This window comes from Agelaius phoeniceus, chromosome Z (assembly GCF_051311805.1).
Source record: "Agelaius phoeniceus isolate bAgePho1 chromosome Z, bAgePho1.hap1, whole genome shotgun sequence".
Classification (NCBI taxonomy): domain Eukaryota; kingdom Metazoa; phylum Chordata; class Aves; order Passeriformes; family Icteridae; genus Agelaius; species Agelaius phoeniceus.
This window is the reverse complement of record NC_135303.1, coordinates 4,013,701-4,030,044: the sequence shown is the minus strand read 5'-3', so window position 1 is coordinate 4,030,044 and position 16,344 is coordinate 4,013,701. Positions and strand designations below refer to the sequence as shown.

Sequence of the window (16,344 nt, the reverse complement as noted above, 5' to 3'; positions counted from 1 at the left end):
TTCTCTTGTGAATTCAGTTCATGATGAGGTGAAGAAGCCATGACGACCTCAGTTGCTTTAATTAAACGTACACCTTGAAATAAATATTCTCCATCTGTTTGACATGCTCATCAGGGCAGAAAAACCAGAATGGATTTCTCAAAGAGATTAGGTGACATTTTCTGAAATTTGTGCACCCTCTCTGTGCAGCCAGTAAAAGGTAAACTGGTATTGTCATGAGTCACAGCTGCAAGGAGTATGGAATCATCCACCAGAGCAGGGAGGGAGTAATTTCCCACAATTTATTCAACTTGGTCTTAAAAATACTGCACATTTTGTTTTCATAGACATGAAATGTGCTTGCTACAAACTCGGCAGGCCTCTCTCTTCTCAGAATGAAGCTTCTTCTTCAATCAGAGATGGATCTTCTGAGCTTTATCTGGACCTACAGTGATGAGGCTCCACTCACACAAAACTGCAGTAGCACAACAGAGAGCAGCTGCAGGCTGGCATAAACTACTTGATGATCTGATTTTTGAGTGTAATTATTATATGATAATATGATATAATAGATTAAATTATTTTTGGAGGTGATATTTTGAAGGTGATATGCTCAGTCAAAGGGTGTTTTTTAATCTTTTTCTGTCAGCTTAGCTGGTTTTGGTAAGGGGAAAACTGGAGGTGTGCAAACAAGGACATTGAGGAGACCATGATTGAAATTGGTGTTTAACCAAGAATTTCTCTGCTCTTTCCCAAGGTCTTGCCTACCATCCCTACTATGCCTGAAGTGAGAAAACAAAATGTTCTTTACAGCTGCATTAAAGATGGAGATAGGAAGACATGTCTCAATACAGAATGTTCATTTAGGAAATCAAGATATGGGGTTGTGAATCAACTGGCTTTTTTTTGGGTTTTTTGTTTGTTTGGGTTTGTTTTTTTTTTTTTTAGGTAAATTCTACTGTTATCTGATTTATCTTACTGGGCCTGCTTCTGAAAATTTTGAGAAGTGCCCAAATGAATTATTCTTCTGAACTTAAACTGGAAGTTGTGGTGGCTTCTTTGTGGTTTTTGCTCAGCGCCGTGTACAGGTTATGCTGACATAGAGAACTCCTTCATGTGAGTTACTGGAGGATTACATTTTCCCTGTTCTACAGTTCCCCTTAACTTCAACCCAGGAACTCCCTGTAACCCAGCAAAATCCCACAGATATTATTTAATTGCAAGTACAGCTTTTTGGCAGAAGAGGATGTGTGCAGTGCTCTGCATCATTAAACACAATGGGAAATCAGGTGAGAACAGCACAGAAAGAAGCACGCTATAATTTATCTCATTTTCACTGGGTTCCTTGAATAATTCTGAAGCACTGCAACATGAGTGTCCTGAGGGACCAAACAGGGAAGGAGCTTTAACTGTTCCTGTTCTTTCTTCAACTTTGTGCTTTTCAAGACAGTAGGAAATTTAAGTCCAGGAGTGAAATTTTTAAGTACCTGTCCTAAGGTGCAGAAAAATGTCAAGTAGGGTTTACAAAGGCCTGACTGGATAACTGATAATGAGGATGGCTAATTGATAATGAGAAGTAGCTTCCAGTGATTTTCATTGCAGTTAAGTGTCCAAGCACTGAAAATCCAATTAGACCACAACGAGGATTTTGAACAAGGCACTGATGGTTTGCAGTCCTCAGGTAAGAGAGTCTAAAATGCATAAAGGAAAAACAGTGTGCATGCATGGGCCTGTTAATGGTGGGAGTGAAAAACTGCACTCTTAAATGTATTGAGTGTTCAGGGCCACATCACCAAGACCATAAATGCCTAGCTGTGATGTAACTCTTCACAGGAAAACCACAGCTATGTTTATTTTCCTGGAGCCAAGATATTTTCAGTAGGAGAAATTTATCAACTGTGCTGTTTTATTTTTTTAAAATGTACCTATCCAGTAGCTGGTATGTGCTCAAGAATTATGAGGCATCTGCTTGGATTTGTTTTTTCTTTTTTCCTCAATCAGTAATTAATAGTACCTCGAGCACTGGTATTACCATGCAATAATACCATCAGCTTAAAGCTTCTTAGCTCCCAGATGTCCTTGAGTGGGGGATGCTAAGTCCTCTTTGTTCTTCTAATAAAGAAACACAGAATGGTTGGGGCTGGAAGGGATCTCTGGAGTTCATCCAGTCCAGCCCCCTGCCCAGGCTGGGTCACCAGGTGACACAGGAACACATCTAGTTGGATTTGGGAGACTCCACAACCTTCCTGGGAAGCCATTCCAGTGCTCTGCCCCTCCAAGGAAAGAACTTCTCCCTCCTGTTGTGGTTTAGTTTACTGCTCCTTGTCACTGGGCACCACTGAACAGAGGCACCATCCCCTCAGGAACTGCCTTGGAGACATTTATACGCACTAATTAATTCCTTCATAGCCTTGTCTTCTCCACACCTTTATTTGCCACACCCTTTGAGCTTACCAATTCCAGGATGCCCCTGACTACGGGGTGAATCTGCTGCCCGTGCCACTGACGAGAATGAACCTCCTTTCCTTTGATCTGGCTTGAAAGCACACCGATGTGAAAAACGCCAATCACTTGCTTTTAAAATTTGAAAAGTTTAATAGTAATAAAATGGTTATAAAAATAGTAATACAATTAGAGTAATAATGATTTGGACTATTTGAATTAGGACAATATGAGACAATAGAAACAAAGAGTTACGGACGTCCGGGTACCTTTTCCTGGGCAGCATAAAACTAAAAAAGGACACACAGTAACAGAGGATTAACCCTTAAAAGCAACAGCCTGTTGCATATTCATACACCTCATCCATGATGCATAAACTCCATTCAAACACAGGATTCTGTCTGGTCTGTGTCAACTTCTTCCTCTGAATCCTGATGTCATCGTCCTGGCTGAGCAAGGTGGGAAGAAGTTTGTTTCTTCTGATAATGGGGCAATAAATTCTCTTTCTCTGAAAGATTCAGGTGTCCTGTGGCTGCTATCTCAATGCGAGTCCTTTCTTTAGAAAAAAAAGCATCCTACATAGCATAGTTTCTATTTTAACATTTTGTTATAACCTAAAATTGTATTTACCACACTACTTAAAGAGAATTAATACAGCATTACTTTCTAACACAGCGCATTTAATATTCATTTTAACATTTGTGAAAAGCCAATCACAAGATAAGCATTTTTCACACTGAGAATCCACCCCAAAGAACACTCGCCTTGAAGCAAACTCTCCACATCCCACACCCCACAATGCTTGTGCCGAGCATCCCAGAGCCCCACAGGCTGCCTGGGGCACACTGTAAGGCCGATAAAACCCTGCTTCCTTCTAGCATGAGGTGTGGGAATCCACAAAATCAGAGGGTTTTGGGAAAGCTGCAAAAGGCAGGCCTCAGAGACAGTAGATATATGATTAGAGCTAAGCAGCAGCCATGAGATAGGTCAGCAGAAAAATTATTTAAAAAGTAGAAAAGCAAGGACAAATAGAACAATGGTCTGTGTATTAACACTTGTCTAGAATAACTCTCTATACTACAGCAAAGTTTATCTAGCAAGATATTAGGAAGTTTGAAGCTTCATAATGGAGCTCTGTGCATTGTGTTTTAAGGCTTACAAGCAGGTATTGTATTTGAAATAAGCAAGCATTGTTTAACCAAAGGTACCTGTGCTTATAGTGGTTGGATAGAGCTACTGTCAATGTGCTTTTGCTTTGTGGGATTGGTCAAAAAACTTATAAAGTAAGCTGTAACATTAAGTTCTTAGTCTGCTGCCTGGGATGTGAGCTGGTGGCATCTTCCCATTGTCACAACCATGTAATGAGACTGATGCTGGAAAATCAAACAGCTCAGGGCGCGTTCCACAGCAGCCCCGTCCCATTCATGATTTGTACAGAGACCCCTGGCCGGCAATAAGAGGCACTTCTGTAAGAGCCTAAATGAGGGATGTGGGACTCCAGGCTGCTCTCCAAAATGCAGTTTGTTCCATCCAAGAGGTTACAGCAGTGCAGGGTGGTGGGTGACAGAGCTGTGCCCACAGCTGTCAGCTCCAGCTGCAGGCAGGCCTGGAGACCCTTTGGTTTGGTTACAATGCATTATATGCTTTTCTTTGCTGAGCATCTTCATACAGTAGAACCAATCTATACCTTAACTTTTATCTATAGCCTATCATAACTACTATAATTACCATATTCATGTTACTGTTCTCCAATCACTAAAAGTTAGTATGTCACAGTTTAAGCTAGAAGTTGTTATTCAGTTTTCTTGCAGTGGAAACCTGCAAGAAAAGAGACCTTTTTTCTTCTTGCAACTTTGCTGGCTGGTTTGCCCGTGCTATCTTTGTGCTTGGTAAAAACATCTTCTTGTTTGAGGTGGGTTTATCCTTTGCTCTAAGCCATAAAAACCCCTTCTAACTAACACACCCTTTGCCTCCTTGGTTATGCAGTAAGACTGGCTCAGCAATTCTTTTCTTCCGTATCAAAACTTGCTTCCATCTCTATTCCTTCATCAGACTCTACATTTAAAAATCTTTCTGCTAGGCATACATATCTGTGAGACTTTCTCGTCAAACTTCCATCCTTCCCAACAGATTTCCACAGGGCAGGAGCCGGGAAGGAGGAGCCGCGGCCGGCCCGGCCCCGGACGGACTCTCTGTCCCGCCCCGTCACCGCGCTCCTCCCTTCCGCCGGGACATGGCGCAGGAGCTGCGGGGCATGGACGGCGACGTGGAGGACGGCGAGCTCTCGGGCTCCGACGCGGACATGCCCGGCGCCGGCTCCCCCGAACAGGTGAGGGTGGGCAGCGGCCGGAGCGCTGGGCCGGGGAGCGCCGGGCCAGGAGCGCTGCGGGGCGGGAAGGCCGCGGAGGCCGCGCCTCAGGGGGTTTTGCCGGCTGTGGGGCACTCGTTCCCGGGCTGGTGGCTTCTCCCGGGACTTAGTGGCCTCTCCCGGGGCTGCTGGCTTGGCTGTCACTGCGTTGGTGGCTGTCCCTGCATTGGTGGTTGTCGCTGCGCTGGTGGCTGTCGCTGCGCTGGTGGTGGCTGTCCCTGCGTTGCTGGCTGTCCCTCCCCGGTACCGCCGGGGCCTCCCCGCGGAGCCGCGTGGTGCGCGGGAACAATGGGGACAGCGGCGACCGTGAGGGAGAGCGGCCGGGTGACCGCGCAGGAGAGCCCCGAGCGCTGCCGGCTGCCAGCACCAGCACCCCGCGGCTCTCCGTGTCTGGGTAGAGATGCCAGCGCTGTCCCCGTGTCTCTCTGTGTCTCCTTATGTCCCATCCCTCCGAAGTCCCCAGCCCAGCAAGGAGCTGGAGCTGCTGCAGCCAGGCCAGAGGAGGCTCCAGCACGGGCAGAGGGATGGAGCAGCTCTGCCGGCAGCCAAGGCTGGCACAGCTGCCATTGCTCACCTGGGCAGGAGAAGCTTTGGCCTGAGCTCAGGGTGGCCTGGCAGGGCCTGAAGGGGCTGCAGCAAAGATGGACACGGACAATTGCCAAGGGCTGCAGGGACAGCAGCCAGGCAATGGCTGCCAGTGCCAGAGGGCAGGGCTGGCTGGGATCTTGGCAATGAGGAATTGTTCCCTGGCAGGGTGGGCAGGCCCTGGCACAGGGTGCCCAGAGCAGCTGGGGCTGCCCCTGCATCCCTGGCACTGCCCAAGGCCAGGCTGGACACTGGGACACTGCGAGGTGTCCCTGACATGGCAGGGGTGGCACTGGATGGGCTTTGAGGTGCCTCCCAATCCAAACCAGTCTGTGATTCTCAGAGGATGTGAGGAACTTATTCTGTGAGGAATTCGTACTGAGAGTTTGAGGTATTCACGGCAGTGCACAGACAGAGAAAGATTTCAAAGATCACTGTGTGACACTGTATGCGTAACAAATTTTATTTTCTCTAGTCATTTTGATCTTTGCGATATAGTTCTGAGAAATGAAGCGAAAAAAGAAGTTTCTTACAGAAATGTTCAGTCTTTTTTTATTTATGCTGTGTTTGGGGTTTTTGCATTACACTTGAAGTTAAAAGTTTGTATTTCATAACGTGGTAAGTTGAATACTTCCCTTTTCTGTTTGGAGAAAGAAGAAACAGCACCGTGTCGATGAAAACAGTAAGACTAAAGAAAGAATTTTCATTTCACCTGAAAGTGCAGGAAGAGATCTTATATTGAAAGATAATGGGACAGCATATAACTTTATGATAAGGAATCAGTCAGGGAATAACTGGAATTAGGAGTAAAAGCATTTCTTCAGTATTTGTATATCAGTGGAATGATTTTTTGGTGGGGGGGGTGTTCTAATTCATTAGACATAGTTAATCCATGGTGTCTTGTTAGTTTAAAGGAGGAAAAATGGGTGGTTCTGTAAAGGTTCTGCTGTCCCCAGGTTGGTCATGTGCTGTCCTGACTGAGCCAGGATCACAGAACATTCTTAGTCTGAGCACCATCCCAGTACTGTGGGTTTGGTTTTGGGGTTTATTTTTGGTCATTTGGTCTTCTCACTTAAAACTGCAGAGATGTTATTAACTTCTCTGATGTTAGACAAAGCTCTGGTAGGTTGCTGGGTTGTTCTGGTATTTTCCTGTTCTTAGAGCCTGCTGTGCATCTTGCCCAGTTTGCACATATTCACCACTTTTCCAGTTCTGTAATAAATTTTGCTCAGCAAAGTTTGCCCTGAGGGGAAGAGCAGCTCCTGACATTTTTCAGTGTCAGCCATGCTCTATTTCATGCTCCTGCACTCAAAATGCAGGAGTTTCAAAGAATGCTCCTGTGCTGTGGCCCAAGAGATGCTCATGGAGATCTGCATGGCCACAAGGGCCAGAATTATGTATTTTAGCCAATCGACAACTTGACAGCTCTTCTAATTCTCATGAGTAATGGGTTTCAATTGGCTTTTTAATTGCAGAAGCTGCATGCTGGCAGTGATTCCTGCAGGCCCTTCCAGAGCAGCCTCTCATCCTGTGCTCCCAGCGTTCCTTACAGGACCACCAAGAGCCTGGACTCCAGCGAGGAGAGCGGCTCCGACTCCGACGACGACAGCTGCCTGTGGAAGAGGAAGAGGCAGAAGTGCTTCAACTTCTCCCCTGCCAAACCCGAGCCCTTCCAGCTCAGCCAGAGCCACCAAAGAGAGACTGCTGTGCGCGGGAAGAAGGTGAACAACATCTGGGGCGCCGTGCTCCAGGAGCAGAACCAGGATGCAGTGGCGACCGAGCTTGGGATTCTGGGCATGGACGGTTCAATTGACAGGAGCAGGCAGTCTGAGACTTACAACTACCTGCTGGCTAAAAAGCTGATGAAGGAGGCCCAGCAGAAGGAGGCAGAGACTTTGGATAAGGAGCTGGATGAATACATGCACGATGACAAGAAGACGTGTCCAGCAGAGGAGGAGAACGGGCAGGGCTTCCTCAAACGGAAGCGGCCCGTGAAAGACAGACTGGGGGAAAGGCAGGAGATGAGATACAAGGGAAGGTATGAGATCACAGAGGAAGATTCAGAGGAAAAAGTGGCAGATGAAATTGCTTATCGGTGAGTTAAATAGTGGTGCGTCTTCACTAAGTATTGGTGGCTGCTAGAAAGAAGTGGGGGGAAAGGTCCCCTGCTGCTAAATGAGGTGCCGCACCAGATTGATGCCTTAGGTTTTGGCTTTTCTATTTTTCAGATTCTGTGCTACTTTAGTGTGTTCTTCTCAGCTTCACATTGGGGGATGGTGAGCTCTCTGCACAGAGCAGGGAGACAAAACAATTCCTTCTGTAGCTGGGGACCAATGACAGATGATCCAAATCTCAGGCTAGAGCACAAACACCGTGGGCTGGAGAGAGAAAAACAAGCAGGGTGGGACTGCAGGGGCTAAAGCTGGAATGGGACAATTAACTCCAATATGCAAATAGACCAAAACCTATAAAAGTGAGAGACCCCATCACTGGTTGTCGATTTTTCTGACCATTTTGGGTTCACCTGGGGTGTAGCCCTGGCTGGGCTCCTGTGCTGCCCAAGGTGTATCCACTGAGGCCTTTTAAAAAATCCCTACTTCATTCTTTAATTCTGTCTAGACTCACTTCTAGGTCAGCCTTCTCAAGGCATAAAGATGACAAAAGGCTTTTCCAAAATCCTGGGATGAAAATGCATCACAGTGGCTGGTGATCTTGCAGAAACATCCAAATAATACTGCCTGTTTCTTCGAATTTTTATATTTTTATTTACAGAGCCATTAGGGTAGTTTGTTGTTTGGGAACAGGGCAAGGAAAAATACTGCTTCTCATTATACAGATTTAGTAGTGGCTTTTTTGGGAAATACCCAGTGCTTGTTTCGAGGTTGACACTAATGCTGTGGTTATCACAAAAATCTGGTTTTAACCTTTGAAACTGTAGATTACTGGGCAGTGCAGTGTTTTGGATGGAGTTAAACTGCCACACTCCTCTTTTACTTGTGCAAGGGAAGAAAATTACATTAAATGGGAAACAAGACTTAGATTTACTGACACTTAGCTTGACATTTAAGTAAGACTTGGACAAGGATTGGGTTTATTAGTCATAGTTGTTTTTATGCATGTAGTATTATTTCATTAGTTATTAATGCTGTTAATAGTTCAGGGTAGTTTCTTATTTCTTAATTTGAAAAGTTCAAGCATATTTCTTGCAATAAACTCCTTTTTGTTGTATAGAGCTTCACTGAAATAGGCCAGAAGCCTCTTTTTTCTAATTGTAGTAGCAGTGGCACTGAGCTGTATAAATACAATACTGGTTGTAGTGTAATTTTTGTTGTTTTGTTTGCTTTATATTGATTATCGTAGATCAGTCAATAAGCTGATTTCTTCTTTGTTATGTAGGTTTGACTGAAATGGCACATGATACAGGGGAACTTTTATACTTCCTGCTTTCTCCAGTTGCTGATTTAACTGTAAAAAGTTAATTTTAACTGTTAAATGCACAAGAAGCTTTTATATTTTGATTTATGCAGGTCTTTGCAGTTTCGTATTTGGTTTGATATTTTACTCATCAATAGAAGGAAATTAACCACTCAAGGCATTTTCATTGAAACAAGTTTTAAAAATCCATGCTTCAGGGAAAAAACATGCTTCAGAAGCTCAGTGTTTTGAAATCTGATTCAGTAAACCATTTAAACACATTTGAATGCATAGACTCTTCAGCACAAAATTAATTATTATTCATTGTGGAAGTTCCACAGTCAGTTATACTCAAGGAATTATTCTGACAGTAAATGTGCCTCTTTTTTTTTTTTTTTTTTCCCCTCTCTGTTCAGACTTTGTGAGCCAAAGAAAGACTTAATTGCTCGAGTAGTGAAAATAATTGGGAAGAGAAAAGCCATCGAGCTGCTGATGGAAACAGCTGAAGTAGAGCAGAATGGTGGACTGTTCATCGTGGTAAGGAAAATGTCATCCTGTGGGTTTGCCAGGGATGGGCAGGGCAGCAGCTCTTTCCTTGTGGAATTTTCACTACTTGTAGAATTTTCACACAAGTTTCTCGTGCTGGGCACATTCCCCTGGAGTTTCATGGCCTTCCCTTGCCATGAGACTCCCCTAATAAACATAAAAAAATAATTTGTATAACCCCTAAAAAAATTATCTGTGTAACCTTCCAGCAGGATTTGAGCAAACCATGAGGTGAGTGAACCTGGAAATTACCCAGGCTGTTGTGCTGAGAATGGTGTCTGATTTGCAAGGATAATGCTGTGTCTGTTACTGTGGCTCTCCTTGGAATCTTTCCCTCATCATTGAGGATGAAGGATTCTCAGGTTTGAATAAAACCCAGCATTTTCAACATCCCGGTTTCAGAATAACTCCCAAAAGGAAAACTGTTACCTTTATTAGGGAACCACTGGCTTGTGTATCAGGAGAGCAAGACTGGGCACTGATATCTGTTAAAAATAGTGTTAAAAAACCCTGTACTCCTTGGCTAGGTTGTCCATTTTTGGTCTGTTATTTTTCTTGTTAAATGATGAGCCTCAGTGCAAAAAGCACAGTGGGTAAGAAAAGCTGTGGGTAAGGAAAAAGTGGGTGAGAATGAGGAATTGCTTTCACTTGATTACAATTTTTAAGTTCCATCACTTCAAACTAGAGAGGAGGCTAAAAACAAGTAGGGGAACACAATTAAAAAAAAACCCAAAAACAAAATAAACTAAAAAAAACCAAACAACCCCAAACCAAAAAAAAAAACCACCTTCCTCTTTCAAAAAAACAAAAGGCAACAAATCAACAAATTCCAGCTGGCTAGTTGTGTTAGAAGCATTCTGTTGTCTTGAAATTAAAAAAGTGTTTAACAGAGGAGATGAAGGGACACAGCTCCTGGTGGCACAGGTTGCTTTGGGAGCAGATCAGGGTACACTCTTTGAAAGAAGGCAGATCACAAAAGGCACCATGAAATGCAGCTGATAAAAAGATGTTCAGATGTGCTGTTTCAAGAGCCTACTTAAAACCTGACCATCCCTCTTCTCGTAATTTTTAGATTATAGAGTACATTATTTATGAGGAAAGTATCACACTTTGCACTGGTATCATCCACTTTTTACTGGAGTAAACGCAGTGTTTTATACTGCAAATTTTAATTGAATAATAGTATGATAATTAGCACTTGTAATTTACAGGGGTTTCAAAGCTGAGCCCCTTTCCATGCACTGCTTCTGGGTCAAACATGTGGTGGGGAGGAATTTTAAAGTGCAGGTTGTGTTTCCTGTGCTTTCAACAGAAATGCAAAATCCTGCAGCATTTTTCAAGTTGTAGCATTTCTGAGCACAGAAAATAATAAAAAAAACCCCAAAAACTGGGATGAACATAATTTTGTTAGATTTGTTTTAGACATTTTACTGAGCTTATGTGTTAGGAATGCTTTGAATGTTTAACCTAGTGCATAAACTTGTTGCAGATAGCTGTGAGAGTAGTTAGAATATTATTTGTATTTCATTTCTTCTCTACCAAAATCAGCTTTAGTATGTAGTTTTAACAATTTAACATTATATTCTGAGGGAATTTTTTTGTAACTTCATTATTTTCCTGTCCAGATTTAGCAGGCTGATTGTTGACCTTCATATGACTAATTCAGTCACAAATGAGACATAGCCAAGGTTATTTTCGTGTGGTATTTGACACACCAGAACTTAAATTGGCTTTATTCTGCCTCAACATTGAGTGTTGCCTTAGAGGCTATTTTTTTCCCTAACACTTAGCATTAAGCTTGCTGTTCCTAATTTCCTCTCTCCCTATTAAGAATGGCACCAGGAGAAGAACACCTGGGGGTGTTTATTTAAACCTGCTGAAGAACACACCGAGCATCAAAGAAGAAAAAATCAAGGTAAAAATGTCAGGAATTCAAATGTGCATTCTCATTTGGGTTTTTTCCTCCTACTAGAAATGTCACGACTGAAACTCTCTAACTTCTAACAAATGTAACTGTGTATTTCATTGAAACCAGGCTTTCACATTCAAAAGACAGGCAAAATATAAAAAAATCTACTCAAAAACTATTAAATTGCCATTAACTCTTAAGCAGAGAGAACTCATTTTTGCATGTTGCCAGTCACAAAAACCTGTTGAGGAAGATGAGGTTGTAGAGTCTGGCAGAGGAAAATGTTAGATTTTCCTGATTTGTAGATTGGTATTCTTTACAGCAAAGCTGTCACCATGGTGTTTCTCCCCTTGGAGCTTTGTGTCATTGTGCATGGATTGAATGCAGGTCTCCCAGTAGAATATTTTTGTCCTGTATAGCTCCAGCTGTGGCACCAGGCAGAATTTCTCATTAAACCAGTTGATGGTCTGATCTGAATTGCTCACTGAGCTCATCTGTGGTGCTCTTTAAATCAGTTTTGTAAGCTTGTAAATATCATTTCTCTTAGTTCTTTTAACTTAGTGGAGAAAATACCAATTTTTTTTTTTTTTTGTGGTGTATGCTACTTTATTAAAAAAGTTTTTGTTAGAGTTTTTATTTTGCTTATAGGTCGATACAGGTAATTCTGTAAACCCTTCTAGAGTCTGGTAATGGGAATTGAGAAAAAAGTCAACTTTGTGTCAGCATTGAAATTGTTTGAAGAAAAGAAAAAGAGAAAGGAAAATAAAACTCCAACTTCCTTTCATAGCTTGCAGTGGTCAGAAAAAATTTTTAGAAGTTGCAAGGCTGATCACTTTACACTATTAAAAGTAAATTTTCTGTTCTTCCCCTCTTCCTTAAGTGCAGTCTTTTCTCACACTTCTGCTCCCAACAGCAAGTAGCTTAGTTAAATATTGACTAGTATTTGTTGTATTTTCTTTTTTAGTGCTTCGCTTTCTTTTCTTTTTTTAGGAAATACCAGTAAAATGAATATGCAAAAATGTTTTGCCTGTTTACTTGTTTTCTCTCAAGGAAATATTCTATCTGGAAAACCAGAAGGAGTACGAAAACAAGAAAGCTGCCAAGAAGAGGAGGATACAAGTTCTGGGGAAGAAGATGAAGAAGGCCATCAAGGGGCTCAACCTGCAGGAATATGATGATGCATCTCGTGAGACTTTTGCCAGCGACACAAACGAGGCTCTGGCTTCCCTGGAGGACCTGCAGGAAGGGCACCACGAGGCAAAGATGGAACCTGAGGATTCCATTGAAATCGATAACGCCCACGATTTGGAGATCTTTTAGTTACTAATATTCCTGATAGCAGAGTCTCTATAAAAACATGTTCAGTGAGCCTTTCTTGTAATCCCGTGGCTTCTTGTTTTCAAAGCATGGGGGGAGTACTTGATGCTGAAGAACAGGAGGTAATTCTTAGCTAAATTTAACAGCATGAAAGAGTTTTAATTGTCCTGTTACTTGTTTGCTGAGTCCTCAGAAGCTGTTAAGATTTTTCTAGGTAAGAGCCCTGCATCACCTTAGGAAGTGTTTCTAGTCACACATTAGGTTTAGGAGTTAAGGCTATGTTTTAACCAAATACTTCTCATTTAATTTGCTGAAGTACACAAAGTCATCAGGTGAGCAATGCTCTTTACTACAGATGAACAGAAAAAACAGAATAATTTTAGTCTTGATATAAATGATCATATTCTTAATGTGGCCATGTATTGACAAAAACAGTATTTATAGGATTAAGACCTGTAAAAACAGATTGGTTTGTGAAACAATTTTAGTGGTCAGTGACCTTTGAATAACAACCTTGTAAATAAGCAGTATTGAGCAATGTATGCTTCAGATTTCTGCAGTATTTTCAATCTTTGTGTTCCAGTGGTGACTTGAGCTTCCAATCTGTTCTGTCTAAACATTTTCCATGATTAGACACACACCTAAGTTCCATGGATCTTTATGTTTGCAGACAAATATAACTGAAAGCCTTCAGAGTAGTGAGATTTTACTGAGCTGTGTTCCCTTCAAAGGTCTTTAGTCTGTCGCTGGAGATACAAACCCTTTTCCTTGCAGTTCTTGTTTCTGTCCTCCTCCTGTGTGCAGTGAGATAATGTGCAGCTTGCAGAACATCTGGAGTTTTTCTGTGCTGACTCTTGCAGGGGATATTTTTTTTTTTTATTATTTACTTGATGCAGGAGAGTGTTGTGTAGTCTGTTAGTTCGGCCGAAAACAATTTTTATGTTGAGTATTGTTTTTAATATAGCTGAAGAACACGTGCAACACTGATTTCTATGTCTAAAGTATTTTGTCACTAATAAGTTGTAGCTTTTTTCGTGAGTAGACACTATTCAGCCCAATTTTTGCCCATAAATTTTGTTCACATTTGAGTCCTTGAGTTTCAGAAGGAAGGTGTGTCACTAAAACACATAATCTGTTTATAAGATTGAACAATTCAGTACTGCCAAGAGCTGGCATTTAAAGGATTGCAGCATTTGAAGAAACATTTCTTATACATAACAGCACATTCCATTACCTGCCTTACTAAACCTAGGTTTTGACTTTTCTGCTTTTTATCTGTTTCACATGTCACAGCTCCTAATTGTTAAAAAGTTAATCAGATGTGCAGCATGCCTTTGCTGGTAGTAGTTGCTCGTACTGAAATAACAAAAATTCTTATTTTTTCATTAATTTTCCTAACCAGTGATGGTCAGAGTAAACTGGTAACTCCTGTATGGGAAACAGAATTTTGTGCTGTTTAATTGCTTTGGGACTGTACCATTTCATCCTGGTTCTGGGAACTGCTTGGGGATATGTCTTAACTCTTTTCTGGATAGAATCAGCAAATTGTAACGTTGGTTTAAGCAACTTTTTTATCGTTATGTAATTTGCACTGTGTATTTTTTTAATGTTAATATTTCTAACGTTGATTTCCCAGGCAAGGGGTACCGAAATGGTGTGTAAAGTGTTGTCTTTAACAAAAGGGTGATATGGGCTTTAAGCAATTGGAGAGGGCAGTGAGGATGGGGAGGGGTCAGGAGAGGGGGCCTAGGGGCTGAGAGCACTTTGAGACTGAGGGGATACTCACTGGGGAGTCTTTAAAATCTTCAGGAGGGGAAGATGAGGGGCAGGCACTGATCTCTTCATTCTGCTGAGCAGTGACAGGACCTGAAACCTGGAGCTGGGTCGGGGTTTTCAGGTTTAGTTTGGGTATCAGGAAAAGGTTTTTTCCCCCAGAGGGTGGTTGGGCACTGGAACAGGTTTCCCAGGGCAGTGGTAACAACACCAAACCTGACAGAGTTCGGGGAGTGTTTGGACACAGGCACAGGGTGGGATTGTTGGGGCCAGGAGCTGGACTGGATGGTCCCTTCCAACCCAGCAGATTCCATGGTTCAGTTACTGTTACCACTACTACATCTGCAGTTTATTTTCATGAGAATGCTATAGTTTTGTTAATAAGAGAATGCTATATTTTTGTCACTAAGAGCTACTTTGGAAAACATCAGGTTACAGGATAAATAGAGAGCAGGAGGTGGTGTCCATGTGCCTCCCAAGAAAAAAACAGATACTTTTATAACAACCTTTATTTAATCTTCTAGCTTTATGCTTATAAAGATGTGTCCAAGAGACATATCCAAGTGGTGTGATCAGATAAAACTGTACTGCAGCCATTTCTCAGGAGAGAGCCTCCAGCCCAGCCATGGTATATTCCTCAGATCCATGGCACTTTTCCATACCCGATTCCCACTCTTTCCCATGACTGTTGGAATCATTCCACGGTTCAGTTTCCTCACAGTGTCCAAGAGACCTTTTCTTACCTCGTGGTTGTTGTCTATTTTCCCTGGCTTTCCAGAAGCCAAGCCAGTTCAAGATGATGAGTAGCCAAGTCTTGAGGCTTGGTCCACCAGCAGTCTTGTGTTTGGTATCAAACAGGCTGCATTAAGCAGCACCAGTTTCTGTGTGGTGCTGCAGTTGAGACAGAATTTATCTCCCAGCTCCTAATTAATCACCTTCAGTTTTCCTGGGCTGATCCCTGCACAGGGATCTTGGTTTTTTGTCTGGGAGCAGATCTGTGTCAGTTTTGGTAGCTGATGTTCTGGAGACAAAAAAATGCAAGCAAAACGGGTTGGGGTTTGAGCTCTTCAGGTTTCTCTGATGAGCAGAAGTTGAGGCATTATTTTTTCTGGAAATAAACACTCTGTACTGCTGGTACAGACATCACCCTCCATCCCATAAACTTTACCAGCATAATGAGCCATCTCTGTTATACCCAAAGAAGATGACGAAAAAATGAGGGAAATGTGCTTTGGTCTGGGAACACAAAGCTTGTTTATAACCAAAGACCTTTTGCTACCTTGCATCCAAAATTCCAGTGATTTTTGGTACAACTGGAAAAAATAGCTCATTAATGATTCAGTTTAACTGTGGATCTTGAAGGCATCATTTGAAGTATAATTGCAATTTTACAGATTCTCCTTCCCCTTCCAAGTAGGTGATCTCATTAAGGTGTTCTTATGCTCTCTGGGCTTATTAACTGCTGTTCCAAACCAAAATTCTCAACCAAGCATGAAATGACACAGTTCAAGGTATAAAGGTGATGGGGAAAGGAGATGATTGTATTAATCATGACATTTTAAATTCGTTGTATTTTTTCAGAGAAAAGGTGAAGTCATAGACTGAGTAATAAAGACAATTCTTGAGGGTTTTTTTTAAATTCTGAGTTTTTATGAGTCATAAAACTTTAGTATGACAATGCTCATTATTTATCCCCTTAACTCAGACCATACTATCAAAACACCAATTTTGTATCATTAAATGCATACAGAAAAAAAATACTATCTTGAAAACTTTTCCCCAAATAGAACACTTTACTAATTAAAAACTTACTAGTGACTCAATATATATCAGCATTGTTGTTTAAGACATAATCCCTTTGAAAGGTATTCTCATTTTTCTGTGGAAGTTTCACTTTTTTAGTTTTCAGTCTGGATTTTTCATTTGTTCCATCACTGATTAATGGTGTTTGGGTTTTGGTTTTCTCCCCCAATGGATAGTACAGCTATTTACAGTCATTATTTTACATTTG

General features: G+C 42.0%; 1 protein-coding gene across 1 annotated transcript; it reads left to right on the top strand.

Moving 5' to 3' along the window:
- The first annotated feature begins 4,594 nt into the window (after window positions 1–4,594).
- PHAX (phosphorylated adaptor for RNA export) lies at window positions 4,595–14,212 on the top strand. The gene is made up of 5 exons (XM_054653401.2): window positions 4,595–4,750; window positions 6,850–7,469; window positions 9,205–9,325; window positions 11,166–11,249; window positions 12,294–14,212. The coding sequence occupies exons 1-5, from the start codon at window positions 4,655–4,657 to the stop codon at window positions 12,561–12,563; spliced, it is 1,191 nt and encodes a 396-aa protein (XP_054509376.1). The 5' UTR covers window positions 4,595–4,654; the 3' UTR covers window positions 12,564–14,212.
- Window positions 14,213–16,344: the final 2,132 nt, after the last annotated feature.

Coding starts and splice junctions, on each gene's coding strand:
- PHAX (XM_054653401.2), top strand. CDS start 4,655: ATGGCGCAGGAGCTGCGGGGCATGGACGGCGACGTGGAGGACGGCGAG. Junction 4,751..6,849: donor GCGCCGGCTCCCCCGAACAG/GTGAGGGTGGGC, acceptor TTTTAATTGCAG/AAGCTGCATGCTGGCAGTGA. Junction 9,326..11,165: donor ATGGTGGACTGTTCATCGTG/GTAAGGAAAATG, acceptor CTCCCTATTAAG/AATGGCACCAGGAGAAGAAC.